Genomic DNA, 21,759 nt, shown 5'->3' with positions numbered 1-21,759 from the left:
CTGTTTCTCCTCCTGCAGGCACTTTACAACGAGTACGTCCATTTCAAAGAGACAGAGATCCCTGCCAAGGAGATCGAGAAAGGTCACATCGAACACCTCTACAAGCTGCTGGAGGTAAGGACAGTGTAAAGACGGAGGATAAGGTGGCCGACGTTCAGCTCCATGTGCAGAGCTTGTTGTGCGTCATGAGGCTGAGCTCAGGGGGAGGCTGAGCTCAGGGGGAGGCTGAGCTCAGGGGGATCCTGTCACTGAGAGGATGATACAGTTGCCTCCTTTTATCAATGCAGCAGATTGTTTGATTGAACACATGATGGCTGATAATGGGTCCCATTTATTCTCACTCAGCTGATGTTAGCGGAGCGTTCATTTGTAGTGGACTTATGATCGTTCATAAATGTGATATAAAGGAGGTTTTAATGGAGTGACAATGTGGTGAAGTAAAGTGTTATTTCTGCTCCTTTTTGCCTCATTTTTCACCACAGTATGAAGTCCTGCACTTCTATGGAAACAGCATAACCATGACTGCAAGTAGAGATAACTAAAAAAAAATGGCTTCTGTTCAGCTTTACAAAGTTATAATTCCACATTTTAAAAAAAGCAAAAGTTCAATCTTTTCTATTTTTTGTTTTACAGAAATAAAAAACAATAGAATCAGCATGCACACCATTTAACCAAGTGCCACAGATGTTTAAAATGGTGCCTCCACAATTTTTTTAACACCACTTGCTGCACATTAGCAAACATATTTCACCATGCTAAGTGTGTCCTCAAAAAACTTGCTTCTCTGTTTACCATTTTGAGCCATGCCGCATTTATTGTATTGATCAAATGTATTTTATTTTCATATAAAACTCTTTCATTTGTTTCCCTACCTGCCTCCTCTCTGCTCTGTGTAAACACTGCCTGCAGTTCAGCCGAGTGTTCACTGGATTTTTCCTTGGTCACAGCTCAGGGCTTCCCATCTTTTTGTGTTTTTGTTTTTTTGTTGATTTTTCTTCCAGAAAATGGTTTATTTTTGGCTAATTTTTTTAATCAAAACACCCACAACGAAGTGATTTGATAAAATATTTCATGCTTAGATTTGGATAATTTTCCTGAGAATACGGCAAATCCCACGACACATTCAAGGACCATCAGAAAGTTGCAAATTCAACATATTTTTCTCCTTTTACAGTTTCTTGGTCTGACAAATGTAATTTTGGTAATATTTTAAGCATAGCATGCCTTTTAAACCTGCTGCTGCTGAGTTTTGGTGTTCTGAAGGCTGAACTTATTTTTACCCATTGTGTGTTTGTGCGTTCAGGTGTGGATAGAGTTTGGTCGTATTAAGCTTCCTCAGGGCCTCCATCCCAACGACCTGGAGGAGGAATGGGGCAAACTGATCCTGGAGATGCTGGAGAGGGAAAAGGCTCTCCGGCCGGCCGTGGACAGGTACACACACAAATCCTCTAATTACGTGAAAAGCGCTGATGCGTCTCCTCGCCTTCAATTTCTCATCAGGTTCGATTTTCTGCGACATGCCTGTTTAACCTCTGTTGGTGTGTTTTCAGGTTAGAGCTGCTGCTTCAGAGAGCCAATAAGATCCAGAACATGGCTCTGGACTGTGAGGAGAAACTGACCCTGGCCAAGAACACACTGCAGGCTGTGAGTACTGAACCTCCCTTATCTTACAGCCTTTTAATTTCCTCTCTCTCACACACACACACACACACACACACACACACACACACACACACACACACACACACACACACACACACACACACACACACACACACACACACACCACGCAGAATTCTGGGGTTTAAGTTGGGTCAGTGTGCAATAATTTGGCATTGCATTTTACAGCGTGTTAATGTGTACAACCAGTAAAAGCGAGTGGCCTTTTGGGACAATAAATATTTGCTCACTACTTTTCCAGCTCTCTGCAAACACACACTCACTCTTCCCTTTGCCTGCACACATCATGCAGTGAAGAATCTGTCAAGTGTGACTAAACATGTTCATCGGTCGCACTGATTTATCTGACATCTAGCAGGTCTGTCACCTAAGTGGGACGGGTGCCAGTACAACGCAACATGGGAAAACATCCCATGTGTGGATCTGTAACTGCACAAGTCCCAAAATCCCCCCCAAAAAAGTGCAAATAATAGAAATGTTAAAATCATAAATCTGCACAGATACATATCCAACAAAACATGCACATTCTAAACCTGTGGGAAACAGAGAAAGAAGATAAAACAAAAACATTAGACATTACATTTATTGCAAAGAGAGCATCCTAAGCACGGCTGGGAACAGAACTTTTGCTGTAGGAGTGTCAACGTTCTGAAATAAAAATTAAACATACTATTTCCAAGGAATTCAAAGAAACTTAATTCCTCTCAGAGCAGCGTTTCAATAACAAACAGAAGCTATAAAGAGTTAGAAATGACAATAAAATGTTAATATAATAGAGCTACCTTTCATTAACTTTAAGTCCCAGATCATCCTTATGAAAAAACATTAATCCACACCTTTATTTCTATTTCATTCATTTACTTAATGTGTTATGAAAATTACCAATGTGTACGGGAACTGACATAAACATTAATTCTTTATTACTGCTTTATTTGCTACTTTATTTATCATTGTGAAAACTATTGGGTGTGCCTAAATTCTAACAGTTAAATTGGAAAAATTCAGTGAAATTAATGTAAAAAGTCAGTCTGGAGCTTCTTACTCACATTTTAAATCACCTTTGGAGTCTATTCAACATCATCTGCTTTAATCAGAGTTTTGAGATAATAAATGTTTCTCACTAGTTTTTCCAGCAATTATCTGCTGCATTGCGCCCTTATTTTGATATATTTCCTTCAACTATATTAATCCTCCCAGTATTTGCTGCTGCCTGCTTTAGTTTCACCACACTGTTTGCTGAGTCCGTGATCGGGGAAACAACCATTATCCTTCATAATAACACATAAGCAAGCAAGCAAATAAACAAGACAAAAAAGCCTGATAAACTGGTCTTTGCTCCGATGTGCAGGACATGTCTCGAGTGGAGAGTGGCGAGGCGGTGCAGTGTGAGAAAGAGCTGGCCTGTTACCTGCAGGACTGCGAGTCTCTGATCAGACAGCTCAACCTGGAGCTCAAAGTTCTCCGAGACGAGAAGTACTACCAGGTGGAGCAGCTGGCATTCAGGTGAGTCAGGAGAGACTGTTTCTGTAGAGGTGACTGGTGTGGTTTGTATAAAAACAGAACATGTGTGGATGGAATTTTGCCTGAGTGGAGGGTTCAGCTTTGTGGAAGTCCTTGTATAAATAAATACACAGTTTAATATCTGGCAGTACCAACAGCTCATCATGCTTCACTATAGGTCAACAGTTTGCGTTGTGTTTTTCCATTAAATCCTGTTATTACCTGCTGCTGCTTTTTACAGACTGTAGAAAGGTGCTCAGATATGAATCTGTAGCGTCAGAAAATGATGGAGGGTCTGGCGTCTCATCAGCATGCTGCTCCATCAGTTTTCCATCGCTGCTATGAAACTTGATGAAACAGCCATTTTGAGAGGTTGCCATTCTGTGCTGGCCTTCAGTGCAACAATAATCTGCACTGGAACAGGAACCCACTTTTCGAGATAATTAAATGTTCCAGGAAATTTGCCCCTCCAACCACACAGTTAGCCTGTTAATTCTGCTGTAATTTGAACCTCTGAGACAGTTATTAAAGATGGCGAGGCGGTTGGTTTAAAGGTCCAATATTCTTCCCCCACTATTAAGTGAATTAGTGAAACTTTCTCATGTCCCCAGAATGTCTCGTTCATCAATTTTTCAGCTTAAAATACCACAAAGATGGTTCGTTTCACCATAACTGTACAACCCCTGGTTTTACTTCTGCTCTAAATGGGCTGTTTTAGTATCTGTAGCTTTAAATGCAACAGATCTGCTGCTGGCCACGCCCTCTTCAGGAAGAAGACTCTCTGTGTCTCTGATTGACACATGAATGAGAGAGCACAGCCGTTGTTTTAAACTCATGTATTTGGTAAATTTATTAGATGACGTTATGTAATCAGTATTTTAGGAACTTGTAAATGTCTCTGAAGTGACTTCTGGTAAACATGTAATCTTAATGAGCTGCATTTCAGTCACAGTTTCATCATTCATATATATAAAATGAATAATAAAAATGATAATAAGTTAAATGAATTATTAGCTAGATTGGCATGCATATCAACCAAGGGAACTAGGCAGATTGGAAATGAAAGCATCAGATGGAGGGTTAAAAGTTAGAAAATAAAAATTTTTAAAAATGTACAGAATTAAAAAATTAGAGATGACATCACACCAAGGAATCAGGCAGCTAAAATTAAACATGTAAAATAAACAGAACATAATACAAAATAAAACACTGAAACTAGTTACAGCTAAACATAAACTTCACATAAAAACAAGTCTACGAAAGTGGGTTTGAAGAAGTGATTTAAAAGAAGTTACTCTGCCAGTGTAATTTTTTGTTGTTGTGGTGACATTGCCATCAAAACTAACACTAATCCACTGGACCCTCAGTTCCTCAGATGCTGGGAGTGCATGAAGACTCTTGTGTTCACTCTTGCTTCCAAACGCAGAACATTTGGTTGGGCTTGCTCGTGGCTCAGGTATTTTAGAATGAGCAAATCAGGTATATAAAGTACATAAACGTGGTGCACTGTGAAGCAGCTGCTTATTGTGAAGCAGTAAAGGGACTGGACTATGCAAAGTTTGGGCCGTATGACAATTAGTTCCTCAGTTTCTACATAGAAAATGAATAAAAGTTGAACCAGTTTGTAAAGCTGGGAGCCTACAAAGTCTTAATCTTTACGGCATCTATTTTATACCTCCACGTTTCTACAACTACAAAAGACAATATAAACAGATTTTAGGAGGCGATAGCGGGGAGGTCAGTGCTGTTAGAAGAGTAATGACCGTCTCCTCCTTCATATATGTTTGTTTCTCCTCTACAGAGTGTCCTGCCTTCAGGAGGAGCTGGTCTCCCTCAGGCTTCAGTGCTCCAGCGTCTACAGAAAAGGCCACTTCACTCAATCTCTGGGCAGCACAGTGACAGATCACAGCAGCCAGAGGTCCACCGACAGCGGCCTGTCGCTGGGACAGACGCTGCTGGGAGCTGTGGGAGCTGTGGGAGCCGTCGGAGCTGCACTCCTGAGGCGGCCGATGGCTCGTTCACAGCTGGTGGCCATGTCTTCATCAGAGGACGAAGGAAGCCTGAGGTTCATCTATGAGCTGCTCGGATGGGTGGAGGAGACACAGGTCAGTTTATCATTCTTAAATCTAGGCTAAAGCATATTTTCATTATGTATTAATGTGCTGATTATTTTATTAAATGCCTAAAAATACTGAAAAATGTCTCAAAATCCTAGTGTTTCCTTTAAACAACTTTCCAAACCAAAAGATATTTGGTTCACAATGAAATAAAGCAGAGAAAACTTCACAGTTCATCTAAATATTTGATTTGGGAGTCATGAAGAGGTTTGTAGGTTAATAATCACTGCAAAGCAGAAACATGAAAGGACAATTTATATTGTTTGATATGTTTAAGATGGAAAGAACTATTTCTACTTTCAAACTGCAACAGGACAAGTCTTTAGAAATGAAAGTTGGATTGTGTACATTTTAACTGTACGATCATTATTTGTTTAACGTGAGTTTTCTTTCCACCCAATTGACTGATTTGAGTGTCAGGAAGACACACTCCAATCTCTGAGTTCCATTAAGTCTTGTCTTTTGTTCGTAATGCTTTTTCCATTTCTCTTTCTCAGTTATTTATTTTTTCTTGTGCTAATTTAAAGTATTTGTAATTGTGTTTCGTTCAAATTGTATCTTGCAGAAGTTAATTTAAGGCTTTGCCTCATACAAAAATGTTAAAATGCACAGAAGAACACAATACTAAAGTGTAATCAGGCGAAAATGTAATTAATTCATCTTTTATTTATCAAATATGAAGCAGCAATGGATTAATTATTCCTATTCCTATAACAAAGCTGAAATCTACGTTCACCAGCCTGAAAACAACACATTAAACTGAAACTGAGTCCTGAAAACATTATTTAATAATCTAAAAGGAGTTTAGCTGGATAAAAACTGAAATCTTTTATTTATTTAGGCCCGTATTCACATTTTTGTGTGTTTTTAGGAGCTGTTGGAGCGAGCTGAATGGGGAGCAGACCTTCCCTCGGTGGAAAACAACCTCAAAGAGCACAACAGCATCCACACTGCAGTGGAGGAGCTGATGAGCAGCCTGCAGGAGGCTCAGAGCTACGAGGTACATGCATCACTTTAATATCAACACGGAGATGTTTCTGCTGAGAGCTGCTGTTTGTGATGAAGCTTTACTTTCTCTCCTTCAGGCTAAAGTCACTCCCCACTTCAAGAGCAGTTACTCTGAAACACTGGCCAAGCTGGAGCACCAATACTGCAAACTACGGGTCGGTCTCAGCTCACAAACTGTGTCTTTACTCTTCTTTGTTTCCCAGTTCACCCCGTTTTCCTCAGTTAATCCCATTAAAGTGTGACTGAACTATCATGCTAATGAAACAAATGTGCATCTGCTCACTCCTGCTACTGTCCCTAAAATATCCCCCTTTGTGTCTTTTTATTTCTTTGTCTCTCACAATATTCGTTCATTTTCCTCTCATTCATTTTGTGTGTCTCCAGCCAGTTTAGACATTTTTCTTCTGGCTTTTGCAGGTTTTGAAGAACGTAAATACATAAGAGATGCACTTATAATTGAGCAGTTTGGGGGCTAATTATGTCCAAATGAGCCTTACAAGAAATAGATATAAAGAAATGTATAGAGAAGAATACAGCACATTTTATTGGAAGTAAATGAAAAATAATCCATACGATACAACTACCAATTTAAGTAGCTTTTTGAAAATGCTGCATGCTCTGTATGGGATATTTCATGCTGAACATTGGTGCCTTTTAAATGGTTATTTTATCTTCTTAAAAGAAATGAACCATAAAATGTGAATGTAATTTACATTCATGGGACACTGCTGTTCCTGTGACTTTTTTGGAGGAGTTTTTACCTCCACAGTATTTTATTTTAATTATTCAGAATCCCTGTAAAGGCAGTAAAAGCAGCAGCATAATACCCAGGAAATAACCACAGAATTCTAGGATGTGTTGTTTTTTTTTTTTTTTGTGTTTTTATTTCTCTCTGCGCTCCTGATCGGCATGACGATGATGTTTGTTTGTTTGTGTGGTTGCCGTAGGAACATTCGTCATGGCGCCTGCGGAGCTTGGAGAGCCTGCATGCGTTTGTGTCACACTGCACTGAGGAGCTGATCTGGCTCAACGAGAGGGAGGAGGAGGAGATCGCCTTCGACTGGAGCGACAACAACACCAACATGAACACCAAGAGAGAGATATACAGCGTGAGTGTTGGAGGATGGCCCAGCAGATGCACCTTATTCTGCCCCAGAACACAAACTGCACACCTCTGATGTTTTACAAAACAAGCTCCACTGAACAGAGCAGTGTCCACACATATCAAAATAAAAGTATTGTTTCCCTGCACCCATACGCTGTCCTCATCTTTAACCGTCCTCCTCCCTCTGTTGTGTTTGTAGGAGATGAGGTTAGAGCTGGATGAGAAACGAGATGTGATGCGATCTCTGCAGGAAACGGCGAGTCGACTGTGTCAGGAGAACCATCCAGCCAAACAGACCGTGGAGGTGAATGTTCAGGTTTTATTCAGTTGACCTTTAAACATGTTGGGTTTTGTCTCTCCGGCCAAACTTTTTTTGTTTTTAAAACTCTTAAATTTACTTTGCATTTTGTGATATTTAGTTTTGTTGGATTTTAATGTATGGAAATTGTAAACAAAAGTTTGCAAACCTTCTTTGGCAGTGAGTCAGAATTACTGTGTGTGTATCTAATAGAAACATTTAGTAAAAATGACTGGAATACCAACCATTTGGAAGTTAGGATTTGTTCTACTTATCTGTCTAATGTTTATGTTGTCTGTCCTTCTTCACTACTGCTCAGTTGAAAATTGTCAACAAAATGAGTGCTGAAAGCCAACCCCCCCAAAAAACTGTCTGGAAATCTCACTCTGTCTGTGGAGATCAAAATCCTAGTTAAAGCCTTGTATATAGAGAAGTCTTTTTATGGTTTGAATCTGTAAAAAACCTTTTCATATTTGCTTTCCTAACCATTAATCTGACGGCATCGAAACATGTCAGCTCCATATCTGAATGGTGAATAGTTTTGGTAGTCAGTTTATTGATTTGCGAGGTTACCTTCTCTATGTAGTTATGGGAACACAATATTTAGGCTGCGACTGCAAATATCTTGTTGTGAGACTGCGAACCCACAAAAACAATCATATGACCGAAAAATATTTAGATTTTTGTCTCTTTTTTTTTTTTTTTTTTAAACCAAAAAATATTTTAATAAAGTGATATTCTGACAGCTGTGATGCAGCTCAGATATGAGGACTAATTGTTTGTTGTAGATCTTATTATTGGTCTCTTCGCTGCAATTTCTACCTGCACTCTAAAAATATTTCTTAAGAAGCAGTCTGTCATGAAAAAAAGCACTATTTAAAAATGTATTTGTAACATTTAATAGTTTGGCTAATGCGATTTACCATTAGGTCCTCACTGATCCTGTTCTCCATGTTTATTTCTATTATTCTGCATCAGTCTTTTGTTTTCTCGTAGCTCCTTGAACCTTGATGTACTGTCTGATCTCATAAGTTTGTCTGTGTGAAGATGGGAGGAAAATGTATGTAAAGTAACACATCTGAATAACAGATTGACGTCATTTAAACAGACTGACGACACCAGAAATGTTATGTATCCCATGTCTGAATATAGCTTTTGTAATTATAGCATGTCTCAAACTTTCTGTCTTCATGCGTCTATATGTTTTCAGGCTTACAGTGCAGCTCTGCAGACTCAGTGGCAGTGGGTGGATCAGCTCTGTGTCTGTGTGGAGCAACATCTCAAAGACAACACTGCATACTTCCAGGTGAGGATGAACTACTTACTAAAGTTTGCACCATTTTAATCACATGCCAGTTTCTGACTAAGTAAATATGCCCCATCCAGTAAAAGTCTGTAATGTTTTAGAGAAACATCCTATTAATGTTTCCTACATCTACACGTTCTTATAAACTTTTTTTTTTTTTTTTTAAATCTTTTCTCAGTTCATGAGTGACGCCCGGGACTGTGAGTCATATCTGCGCCAGCTCCAGGAAACCATCAAGAGACAGTACACCTGCGACAAGAACAGCAGACTGAGCAAACTGGAAGACCTGCTGCAGGACTCGATGGTATCTGTCCTTCTATTTTCTGTCTGTGACTAAGGATTTAAACTCGTTTTTTGCCCTATACGAGGCAACTCTGCTATGAACTGGTTCTAAAATTCTCTTCCTTAAAATATATATTCCCACTGTATTATAGCATCTTTTTGTTTCTATTGACACATGAATCTGAGCTTATTTTACTTTAACATACAACGTTTAACTGAGGTTAGAAGGGCGATCTATTGATCTTAGTGGCGCCACATTAATGACCGACAACAGGTGGTTCAACAAGTCATCTCCATTTCAGCACAGTCAGTCCAGTAAGAGCCTTTAATTCTTTCAATCACAGTGGTGGACTAGTATATACGTGTAAATCTCAGTGTTAGTTTATATTTTAAGTAAAATGAATTCATTATCTCTAATGTGAATAGACATTTCACAAGCAAAACATAAAATATGAGGAGTTGCAGTCAATAAGTTCAGTGACGTGCCTATTAAAATCAAAAAATTGGATCTGATTTATTTTTGGCTGCCACCCTATCAACATATTCTCCTCGTGCAGCGATACTCTGCTCCCAGTGCTCCTGCAACGCTCCCTGGAATCCTGTTATGTAAACATGTCAAGTACCATTTGCAGTGAATCTCCTCAACTGTCAAAACAGTGAAATTTCTCCTTGGGGAAGAGGAAGAAGTCACAGTGAGCCAAATCTAGCGAGTAGGGGGGGTGGAAACTGACAGTTAAAGTTTTTGTGGCCAAAAACACATGCACTTTGGAGCACCCTCATGCCATCATAAGACAGTTCAGGTCATAATGTTCCTCCTCAGACACCTCAGGATGTTGCAGTAAAACCTTGTGTTGACAGTCCAAGCCTGGGGGACAAATTCATGTTGCACAACCACGTGAAAGTTGAAGAAAACAACAAACTGGAAACTGCAGCTCTTGTACTGCACACTGCTGTTTCTTCTGTCGGTGGCAGCTTCAGACCCTCCTCTTAATACCAGTGATGATCCCAGACATGAAGGTTGGATCATCCAGCTGCTGATTGATACAGAATGTGATGTTTGCTCAAGATTTAGTTTCTCAGAGAAATCGCATATACATCCGTAACATAGGTCCTGATGTTGGAAGCACAGTTTCACACATTCACATACACGTCTCATGACTAATAATAATAATGATGATAATAATAATAATAATAACTTTATTCATGTAGCACCCTTAAGAACAGCATTGAAAAACTGAACAAGATTGAAGGTTGAAAGTTAGAAATTAAAAATGAAAGATGACATCACACCAAAGAATGAGGCAGTTAAAATTAAAATAAATCAAGAGAGAACTTATAAAGTAGGCAGATAAATAGTACATAAATACAAAATAGAACACTTAAGATAATTAAAGCTAAACATAAACTTCACATAAAAGCAAATCTATGAGACTCTCGCAAACTGAAGAGTCTCCTCTCTGGTTTTTATTAGATACACCTTCGTAATGAACCCAGTCAGCGACCAAATAGTACCCTTGAATGAGCCTTCTTCGTACATGAGAATGAAAATAATTCCATAACACGCAAGAGTTTCTTGTTTCCTTTTCCTCTAAACCTCTGGAAACAAGTCAACGTATGTATATTTCTCGCCTCGGGGACACTCAGAGGCAGTCAGAGGGTCGACCTTATGTTGTTGTCGCCCACATAACACTCTTCCTTTATTGCCGACACGTGGCCTGATTTCATGGGTCATGCTGGTGTGATCATTTTAATTGATTCACATGTTTAGATCAGGTTTTTTTTCTTCTCTTTGTCTCTGGGGTGTCAGAAACACAGCAAGAGGCTAATGTTTATGTAGATGCTAGCGAAACATCGACACCACCTATGAGTAAACATAAGCATTATTAATTGAAACCCATATGATAATACTAAATTTTGACTGCACAATTTACAGGAGTAAAATGTAATCGTGACACGCTCGGAGCACAGAAACAGTCTCAGAACTTTCTGATTGCACAACATAGAACGCAGGTTAATTAGTTTGTTTCTTCATGTTTGTGTGCCCAGTCCAAACTTAAACGTGACACATTGGTTATCATCCTGGACTGAGGCTTCAACAGGGATAATATGACCGTTTTCTAACCTTCCACCTCTGAAGCAACAGCAGTCGAGGTGCGAACAAACCAGCGTCCTCCTGACTGCAGCGCTCGGCCTCAGGCAGCTGCAGCATGACAGGGTGAAGCAATCTGTTAGCGTTCCTTCGCTGAATCATCCCCCCTGTGGCACATTTACCAGGCTGCCATCTTCACGCCTACTTCACACACAAACACACACACACACATATACACACCTCTGACTCGCAGCAGATGGCAGAGTTAATGTGGTCTTGGCTCCACAGGCCGGAGCAGCCAGAATATCCTCCCAGTAAAAAGGTGTGTTTGAGAGCCACAAACAGATGCTCTTCTTCTCAGAGGTCTGTGTGTACTCAGCATTGCTGTACGTGGATGTTGTATTCATATTCTACCTACTCTGTGTGTTTGTCGGCCGGCTCTTCTGTGAAGTTGCTTCCAGCTGCAGTTAATGAAGTTTCCAGTTGTTTCATGTCCGACTGGGAGAGGCTCCGAATGCCACCACAGGAAACACACATCTGAACCTGAACTCAGCCTTTTGTTCGACTCAGATAATAACGGAGAAAATGATATTTAATCACCTTATTTAAGGCAGAGATGAAAGTTTAGAGGAGGCTGTTTGATCAGACCTCACCCTCTCCTTTGATTTATGTCTTTGTCCGTTTTGATTGCACCCAGTTTCTTTGTGTTCTGATATTTATGACTTCTTCATATGTGGTTAGATTTCTTAAGCTGAATCTGCAAATCGATAAATTATATCTTTGTAATTTATTTGCTACATGGACAAAAAATCTTCCAGTAAATTCAGTATTCAGCTCATCACACCTTAAAAATCTTGAATAAAAATATCAGATATTGCAAGTTAATGATATCCACAGCATAAGGTAATGCACACAAAATTAATTAAATAGTTAAATACCAACAGTTAAGAATAAGCCATACACTGTAAGAAATTACCATTTTCAGCAACTTTTAAATGTGTTTTTAAGCAATTTTTGCAGTTATTTTACAGGTTTTCCCCATTTTGTTTTGTTAAATAACAGCTAATAACTACAAAAATGAAAGGAAAAAAATATTCCTTTACATTATCCTAAAAAAACAGGGCAAAACTACAAATGTAGTCCACATTGAAAATCTGCCCCAGGCACGTTAGACACTTTTAAAACTTTTTAAAAATCTTTTATTCTAGTTCATAAATTGTTTATCACAGTGCTGTAACTTTTTTACAATACCTAGATTGTAGTAGAATTGTACCTTCAATTTTGTTGTACATACACAATTGACAGTAAAGACATTTTATTCTATTCTGTTCTGTTCTATTCTATATTTTAACAAATGGTAATTTGTTCTTTCAAAATGTGAAACCAGGAAATCACAACATTTTTATATTTTCCATTATTCGAAAGAAAAAGACGTTTATTAACAATTGAAATGTTTTTTTGTTACAGATTTTATGTAGTAAAATCTCAGTGAAACGTTTGCATGTTAACTGTAAAAATAAAATGATAATTAAAGGTGCTAAAACTGTACATACCACAATAAAATAACACAATTTTTACTGTATTTAATCAGCTAGAATTATAATTATTTTTCAAACATTTGCTTCTACTTTTCCTATTTTTACAGTTTTTGACCGTTTTTTTAACATATTTTTGTGGCAATCTTGCTGCCATGTTTTTACAGTTTTCTTAGAACGCAGTGCCTCTCTCATAATCTAATTGCTGTCGTAGCATTCCTTGTTGAGGTAATAATTAATTACAATTCCTCATGTAGCCACGTTTTAATTTGTGTCGGTATAAATTGTGTTGACTTGTTGTTGTGCCATGTCAGTGAGACATTCATCTCTGCAGTGTAACGTACAAAGTTAATATCGCAGCTCCACCTTCAGCCTCGTCTCTCTGTATGTGACTCTCCATCCATTTATCTCCTTCTTTCTGAACCTCCACCTGTCCTGCTGTTGTCTCTCTCTCTAATGAATCCTTAATGACTCTATCTGCCCGCGGCCAGACAGAGATGAAATGTAATTCTACCTGTCAGGGTGAAGAGCACCCAGTTAAATGTTTAATGGTTAGTGGCCATGAAAACGCAAGCAGCTGAGTCAGGAAACACTCTGTCCACATCTCAGAGGCTAACAGGCTAATTATAGATCGCAGGTATAGAGAAGCTGGACATTACCTCCAAGTTTGAAAGCTATCGCACTTGTATTCTTAGTAACAGCCAGCAGGGGGCGACTCATATCATCTGAGAGCAAATAGAGATAAGATCAAACTTTATTGATCGCTCACTGGGGAAATACACAGATTACACCAGCTGGATACAGATAAGACAGAAAGAAGCACAAGAATTACAAAAAGTACAAAAGGATGGAAAAAATAAATGTATAATAATAAAAAAGGTCTTAAACAGACTATATACCAGACATAATGAATCTACATGGATATGTACGTTATGACATAATGAAGCTTCATGCGGATAAATACAGTTAGGATATGCTGAGTTTACATTTATACAGGTTTGGCATGAAGGATAATGTACCCACAATTCTCTTATTGCAGTCAAATTAATGTTATTGGCAGAAAAGAACAGTGGTTAGCCTGATATTATTACACATGAAGAGCTGTAACCGAACAGTGTTATATGTTGTTAATTGATCTGAAGAGCTGTAAAGGGAGAACACAGTTTTCTGTTTTATCCTTGGGTTGTACAGGAGCAAACTTTGTTTGTAGAAAAAAAAAAAACTGTTACCAAAAGAAATTACAGATACTTCTCACTTGATTTGCTGCCTCAGTAATCACTTGGCTCATATGTTTATGATCTCAATTGCTAGTTTTGAGACTTTTTGAATACAGCAGGATGTTCATTTTGTAAATTATGATTATATATTTAGGAAAATGCACAAGGTAGCCTGGCCTAAATTCTACTGTGCTTTACAGTAGAATTTAGGCCAGGCTACCTTGTGATTGAGAAATTTCTACTGTATCAAGTGCATAACAGAATGCACAAACCAACAAACCATGACAATTATTTCACTAAAAATGTGTCTTGTAAGATACAATTTAATGATCTCTCACTGGGGAAATTTAGATGTTGCAGCAGCTGGATACAGATGAGGCATGAAAGAAGCAAGACAAGGAAAACACAAGTAGAGTAAGGCTAAAAATAAAGACATAAAGACAGCGTTCATCTTTTACAGGTACAGAAATGGCACGATTGAAGCATATAGTGTATAAAGACTCTAACTTACCACTGGAGAGGTGTTTCAGCCAGGCAGTGTGTTAGTTTAGAACTTGTAGAACTTGCAGTGATTGACAGTTTGAATAACTTTGCGCTTCCTGCAGGAGGAGAAGGAGCAGCTGATCGAGTACCGCAGTACGGTGGCGAACCTGGTGGGCCGAGCCAAGACGGTGGTGCAGCTCCAGCCTCGCAGCGCCGACTGCAGCCTGGCAGCCACGACGCCCATCAAGGCCATCTGCGACTACCGGCAGATCGAGGTACGACACCAACACAGACCAATAAACACAAATGGTGACTTAAAACCTGGAGATTTGAGACTTTAGAAAAATGAGCCAGTCATGCTTCCAGTGTGTTTATATATATATATATATTCTGTGGCAGCTCACCACTCTGTTGTTTCAACCCTCACCACCAGCCGCCTCCTCTCCGCCCTGCACTTCCTCACCAAGCCCTTCCACCACCACTGTGTAGCTGGTCTATTTTAGCCCTTTCTTCCGCCACGCTGTGAAATTTAGTTTCTTTCAGTTTTGAATCGATGAAAAGATCCATGCAAACGCTTCTCTCCTCAGCCTCGGTGGTCCGTAATGATGGAGTTCTTTTTCTTGGCAAATTAACTGGCAAATAGCAGCAGTCAATTTGGAAGCTGAGTAACGATTATGATCCAGAATTTACAATAGACGGATTTTTGCTTTTGTTCTTTTCAGAAAACAATTTGGAAAAAAGTCAGAAAATAGAAAAAGATTCTCAGGAGTAGAGATTGGTGTGCAGAGGAGTGAGGCTGCACATCTAATCAACTCTCTCAGGCCCAGCTGCCATGTCCTCAGGGAGTCTAAAAGCCAATCAATTATACATCTGTCCCATCCTCCGAGTTAAAACACCGGCAGCTTGGCGTGGACACACAGCTGCCCTCTAATGCTGCTAAATTTAGTCTGCTGGGTCAGGTTGGTCATCGAAGCGTAAAGAATGTGAGGGCTTGTATCCAGATGAGGCAGGAAGGTGGTTCGGTCTTCTGCCTCATCACAAAAAAAAAAGAAAAAAAGAGTTAAAACATAGATGAAGAGATGAAAGTTACACTGAAAGGTAGCAGTGCTGATTTTCACCAAACGTCTGAACAAACCAACAGTAATCTTTCTCTCCTCCACTTTCCCGTGTCTTCTCCTGTCTCTCCAAACCCTCCTTACCTTTTTGATTCTCCCCTCTCACTCCCTCGTCTTCCTCCTCGTTCTCTTCCCTTCCTCTCGTCTGTCGGCTGGCAAGACAAACGTTCAGGTATAGCTGCCTATATTCTCCCTCTCTCACCTCAGATTCTTACACTGCACACACTGTACTGCCCCGGTCGCCGCTTTCTTATCAGCTGATTTCAGCTTCTAGAATTAGTAATGAATGCAGGCGATCTAATTCCTGCCCTGACAGATTTCTTGGAGCAAAATTAGTTGGGAAATTGTGTTTAAATTGGTTCTGTGTACCTTCCATTTATTGGACTTTCCACCCTGAAGCAAAAATTGGAAATGGAAAATGGAGTTTCATTGTTTTGTGAGCAGAATAGAGTTTGGTTTTGTGTTTTTATTTTGTATTTTTACGGATCAACCCAAAGACAAGAGCCCTTATCAGACATTGGTCACTCTGGAGCCCCAGTAGGATATTGTAAAGTGGATGCAAAATAATGTACTAATAGCTAAAAGACTAAATCTAAACTAACAGTAACCTCATCATATTTATGATTTCCCAACACTAATCATTCTGTACATACACTACCATTCAAAAGTTTGGGGTCTCCCAGTCAATTTCATGTTTTCCATGAAAACTCCCACTTTTATCCATGTGCTAACATAATTGCACAAGGGTTTTCTAATCATCAATTAGCCTTTCAACACCATTAGCTAACACAATGTAGCATTAGAACACAGGAGTGATGGTTGCTGGAAATGTTCCTCTGTACCCCTATGGAGATATTCCATTAAAAATCAGCTGTTTCCAGCTAGAATAGTCATTTACCACATTAACAATGTCTACACTGGATTTATGATTAATTTAATGTTATCTTCATTGAAAAAAAAAAAAGCTTTTCTTTCAAAAATAAGTACTTTTCTAAGTGACCACAAACTTTTGAACGGTCGTGTATGTGATGATAATCTAACTACAACTTTACCATCAGTGAAATAAAAATATCCAGACAGGTGTGATGGTCGAACTCTATGTAACCAATGATTTACCTGCAGCTGATAAACTGACGAACTGCAGGTGAAGAAATAAACAGTGTGACCTGATTAGAGTACAGTTTGCAGAAAATATTTATCTAAATGTGGTTTTTCTGACCAATACAATAATTTCATTTGTATTATAATTTTCTTAAAGTCAGGCTTCAGGCCAGTATTCACTCTGTAGTAGATTTAAAATGTGCAAATGAGTGTTACCACATAAGATGCCATAAAAAACGTCACAAAAGGAGGACTGCATATTGTAAAACCATTGATACAGCAACTCAACCCTGAGTCTCAGTACGTATAAATTTACCGATTTGCTAATTGGATAGTTCATGATTTCGACTACAATTTGATTGTTCAACCCTAGTTCTGATTAATCCTGCCTCCATGTTCAGAATAATTTAGAACTAATAAATGAAGTTACTGCTGTTGTTAATGTAGGTAAATGCATGCAACTCTCTCTCTGGAGACTCTCGTATGGATCTTGCTGATGTCTGATGCTGCAGGTCTTTGATAACTTTAGAGGAAATAGTCCAAAACAACTGGAAGCAACAAACTAAACTTAAGCTAGTTTAAGTTGGTCTCAACCTGGAATACATCTATTGTTGGTGACTCTTATTTGAGACATTTCAGTTTATATTAGATGTGAAATTGTAGAACATAGTGCACAAGAAAGCTGATGTGATTTTGGCCACAAACTGTAATGTTTTTGAACTAATTTTTGTGGTGAAATGGTAAAAGCCATCCTCAAATCACTTTACGCAAGTCGGATAGTTGCTACTTGTGCGCATGTCTATCCATTAATTAAACAACATGAAGTTTAAACTTGTGCTGTGTTAAAAGTGATACAGAAAATATCATTAGATGCCATGACTTGTACGGAGAAACTACTACAGTGTTTAATAATGCATGAAGCTGACGTGTTTAGATGCGGTCAGATTACCAGAAAGACTTGCATATCTAAAAAGGGCTACTGGCATCATTTTAAAGCAATACATATAAACCCTGTTGCATCTCTGTGTGTCCATTTACTCTCCTGTTGCACATACTGATGGTTTTATACCGGGTGCACAGATGTGAGGATAAAATTAACCTGCTGAGGACTAATGGTTTAGCCGCTGCATCATGTTAGTTTCTGGTCTGAGATCAGCTGATAAGAGCAGGTGACGATCACTGAACTGAACTGATGTGTCCATGTCTCTCAGGCTCATTCAGTCAGTCAGAAATAACCAGTTCCAATATACATTTCATGTACTTACTGTATGTGCACAGCTTTGCATTATTGATGTGTGTGTGTGCAGGGAAGGGGTGAGAGAAGGTGGTGGGTGGGGGAGGCAGTACAGCTCTAGATGTTTCTGTGCAGCTCTAAAACTGACCTCCAGCTTCTGAAGCCAAACTCTTTGTTTTATTTAATCCTGCGCTGGGTTTCTTTAAGTCTCAGAAACTCAGCTCAGGTCTCAGTAACGCTCGCTTTGAGTTTGGAGAATTTTTTGCTGCTTTCACAGTAAAAGCTTCAGCAGTGCAAAGCAGCTTTCACACCACATGGCATCGTTCCTGTCAGCTTCTCTAATATCATGTCATTGCAGGGCTCCTGCTAACTTCATGAAGCCCATAAATGTTTGCATTTTGTGTTGCATTATGAGTTTTTTGCTCTTACCTTTTGGTTTACGTTTTTTTTTTCCTTTTCTTCTCTCTGACTTCACCTCTCTCGCTCTCTTCTTCCTCCATCCATCCTGTGTACAAACTCATCTTTCTTTTAAAACTTCCTGATGTCCAAACTTTCCTGTTATCTTTCCCTCCTACTGTACATCTTGTTCTTTACATGTGTCTCTCCATAACCTCTCCTTCATTGCCTCCTTCAACCTCCATTTGTGTTCCATCCATCCTTCCATCTCTCTGCATCTGGGCATCTTCCTCTTCCTCTCAGATCACGATAAGTCGAGGGGAGGAGTGTGTTCTGGAGGACAACTCTCAGAGAACCAAGTGGAAGGTGATCAGTCCGACAGGGAATGAAGCCATGGTTCCCTCAGTGTGTTTCAGCGTCCCTCCGCCCAACCAGGAGGCCATCGACACGGCCAGCAGGTCAGACTGGGAACTCAACGTGGACTCTTCAATGAGTGTTGTGATTCATTCAGGGTGATGATGATGATGATGATCATGATGATGATGTTGATCGTGATGATAGTAAAGTTGTGTCTCCTAAACATGACAAGAGCCCCTGTACATTTTTATACTTGCAATATGCAGAAGTCAAAGAATTACAGGTTATTGATTTTTTCTTGCGAAAAACTGACTTGAATTTGTTGACTCAACTTCTTTTGCTACTCAACAAAAGTTAAAATGGATAAATAAATAAATAAGTTTATTTAGTATTTCTGAACCTTTAGAGACTCTAATCAATCAAAAATCCACACATTTGTACAACAACTGAAGTACTGATAGGGCTAATGACATTATTTTTTTAGAATTTTTGTCATATTATAATTTATTAGCAGTTTTTTTTATATAAATGTAAATTTATATTTTTGTTACATTTTTTGCATTTATTTTCAAATAATATTTTATTATAATTTTTTACATTGATTTTACTTGATTTTTCTAAATTACTTTTTTAATATTATTATTATTTGGGTTTTTTTTCCGACCTTTTAGCACTTAAAATTAACCAAAAATGAATCCTGATTGTTTATTTTATTTTTTTAAATAAATTTTTAAAATACATTTTCGTTTTTAATAGTTTTATATTTAAAATAACTATAAAAATGTATACACTTTGAAAGTCTTTAAATCTAGTGTGAGTTTTTTTTTTTGTCTCGCCCTTCTGGCTGTGAGAATAATTACACCAGCACTATTGATGCCTGCTTATGATGTATGTGAGCTGCTTTCGTTTTTATTCGGTAATCCTCCCTCTGAAGGCTGAGTTTCTTTTTTTGTCTGGAGCATCATAAACTTTTTTTGGATGCCTCCCAGGTTTCACCATTTTCCTGGTTGCTGCAGCTGCTCCGTCTCTTTTGCTCCAGTTGCTTCTTTCTTCAGCTCTGGCAAACTAATGACCAGCAGCTGATGTAAAATGCATCGCTACCACTGCCCCAGACGGATCGCCACCATAGAAGCCAGATTTAAAACTCCTGCATATTCTGTGAAATGCACAGAGATTTCTGTGGCACTGATGGGCTTAATCTGTGCAAACATGTTTGGCTTGAATGCAACAGATGTTCAGTTATATGTAAAAGTCCTCCACTGTAGGTTTAAATGTTTACTCTGTATTGCTGGGATTCACATTCAAGTTGTTTGTGTGTATTTGTGTTTCCAGGACAGAGCAGCTGTACCAGAAGGTGATGTCTCTGTGGCATCAGCTCCACGTAAACATGAAGAGCGTTGTTTCGTGGCATTACCTGCTCAAAGACATCAGGACTGTATCTGGATGGAACCTGGACACGGTGAGATGATCTGTATATTCATAAGCCAGCTTTTGTATTAAACGTTAAGTATGTGAGTCATTTTAACTTTAAGGAGGTGTTACTTTGTTGTTACTGACCTTCGTCTCTGTTTCTCACCCGTCAGGTTCGCTGTCAGTCTCCATCAGAGCGTCAACACATCCTGGATCATCTGGAGACCCAGTTGACCGACTTCTTGTCTGATAGCAAAGAGAGTTCTCTGTTCATGCCGGCCGAGAGACGAGAGCTGGAGAAGGAAGTTCAGCAGGCCCAGCAGCACTGCCAGGACCTGCTGCTCAACATGGAGACCGGTGACAACCAATACATGCACTCTCACATTTTACATCTTGACCAGAAATGATTTTCACCTGTAAAAATACTGCTCAAAAGTGGTCCAAATCTGTTCCAAAGTTCAGTGATTTCTACCTTTGCTAATGCATCACCTCTCCACAAAGTTTCATGAAATTCAGCTTGACAGTTTTGGTGCAGGTCTAAGTTATCTCCCCTCTCCTCCTGCTTTGTTTCTCCTCCTTGCAGTGGAGAAGGATGAGTCGGTGTCTCGGTCTTACCTGTCCGAGCTGCAGAACGTCACCCTTCGTCTAAAAGAGGCCGAGCAGAGACTGATGAGGGCGATTGAGACTCCGCCCCCCAGCCGGCTGTCAGGTGACAGCGCTGACAACACCGTCCAGATAGCAGAGCAAGAGGTCAGTTAGAGCTCCACCTGCTGGTTGTGCAGCCCCATAACACCTTTATTTAGTCAGTATTTACAGGAGTTAGTGATTGCTGAAACATTACAAGAAGTTTTCATGACAAGTTTACTTTTGTACATTGTTGTATATGTTTTAAGGGCTAAAAAAATCTTCATGCCTTCAAAGTTTTCATGAAAACTCCAACAATCTGATGGCCTATATTGAAAATATATGTTGTTATGAGTATCTTCCAAATAGTATTAATAAATCTGTATTAAGAGGCCTAATAATTTGGGCAAATATTTATGTTTATGCCACTCGTCTTGGAAACGTTTTTAGCAAAGGAAATGAAATAAAGAGCACCAGAAGTAGAGTGCTGTGTTAGTTTTTCAGTGATAGTTAATTTAAGGTGGAATGAGCAAGTCCAACTTAACAGCCAAATAATCACACTCTTCTGTTCACTAATTCTTCAGAAGCCTCCAAAAACAGAGAAGAGATACAAACTGCTTCACAAAAAAAACACCCATTTAAAAAATATATTAAAGGGGTAGCAGGGTCTTACTAATCCTGAGTTCATCCTATCCTCTAAAACATGCAGAGATTCATAAGACTTAAATAGCACTCTCTGTTGCTGTTTACTTGAAATGATGTCATCTGGATCAGTCCAAACCACTTTTTTATTTATCCCATTTGCAGATCTAGAGCTTTTTTAATGCACATACAGAACAGAGATATTGAATTTGACTTAAAATGTTTTGGATTAAAACTTTTAATGAACCTGTCTATGGTTA

The 21,759-nt window shown here is 39.0% G+C and overlaps 1 protein-coding gene across 21 annotated transcripts in view; it reads left to right on the top strand.

The window, feature by feature from the left end:
- macf1a (microtubule actin crosslinking factor 1a) overlaps positions 1–21,759 on the top strand; it is a 335,093-nt gene that overhangs the window by 192,813 nt on the left and 120,521 nt on the right. For all 21 annotated transcript variants that reach the window (XM_055017589.1, XM_035945394.2, XM_055017581.1 and 18 more), the window contains 16 exons: positions 19–114; positions 1,304–1,431; positions 1,551–1,644; positions 3,029–3,183; positions 4,982–5,285; positions 6,169–6,297; positions 6,383–6,460; positions 7,253–7,414; positions 7,610–7,714; positions 8,919–9,014; positions 9,193–9,318; positions 14,743–14,895; positions 18,770–18,924; positions 20,156–20,282; positions 20,407–20,590; positions 20,817–20,983. In XM_055017589.1, the coding sequence (XP_054873564.1) occupies positions 19–114; positions 1,304–1,431; positions 1,551–1,644; positions 3,029–3,183; positions 4,982–5,285; positions 6,169–6,297; positions 6,383–6,460; positions 7,253–7,414; positions 7,610–7,714; positions 8,919–9,014; positions 9,193–9,318; positions 14,743–14,895; positions 18,770–18,924; positions 20,156–20,282; positions 20,407–20,590; positions 20,817–20,983 (2,259 nt within the window). The remainder of the gene's footprint in view (positions 1–18; positions 115–1,303; positions 1,432–1,550; positions 1,645–3,028; positions 3,184–4,981; positions 5,286–6,168; positions 6,298–6,382; positions 6,461–7,252; positions 7,415–7,609; positions 7,715–8,918; positions 9,015–9,192; positions 9,319–14,742; positions 14,896–18,769; positions 18,925–20,155; positions 20,283–20,406; positions 20,591–20,816; positions 20,984–21,759) is intronic.

Source organism: Amphiprion ocellaris, chromosome 15 (genome assembly GCF_022539595.1).
Source record: "Amphiprion ocellaris isolate individual 3 ecotype Okinawa chromosome 15, ASM2253959v1, whole genome shotgun sequence".
Taxonomy (NCBI): domain Eukaryota; kingdom Metazoa; phylum Chordata; class Actinopteri; family Pomacentridae; genus Amphiprion; species Amphiprion ocellaris.
Note: the sequence above shows the minus strand (reverse complement) of the source record. Positions and strands in the feature narration are given on the sequence as shown.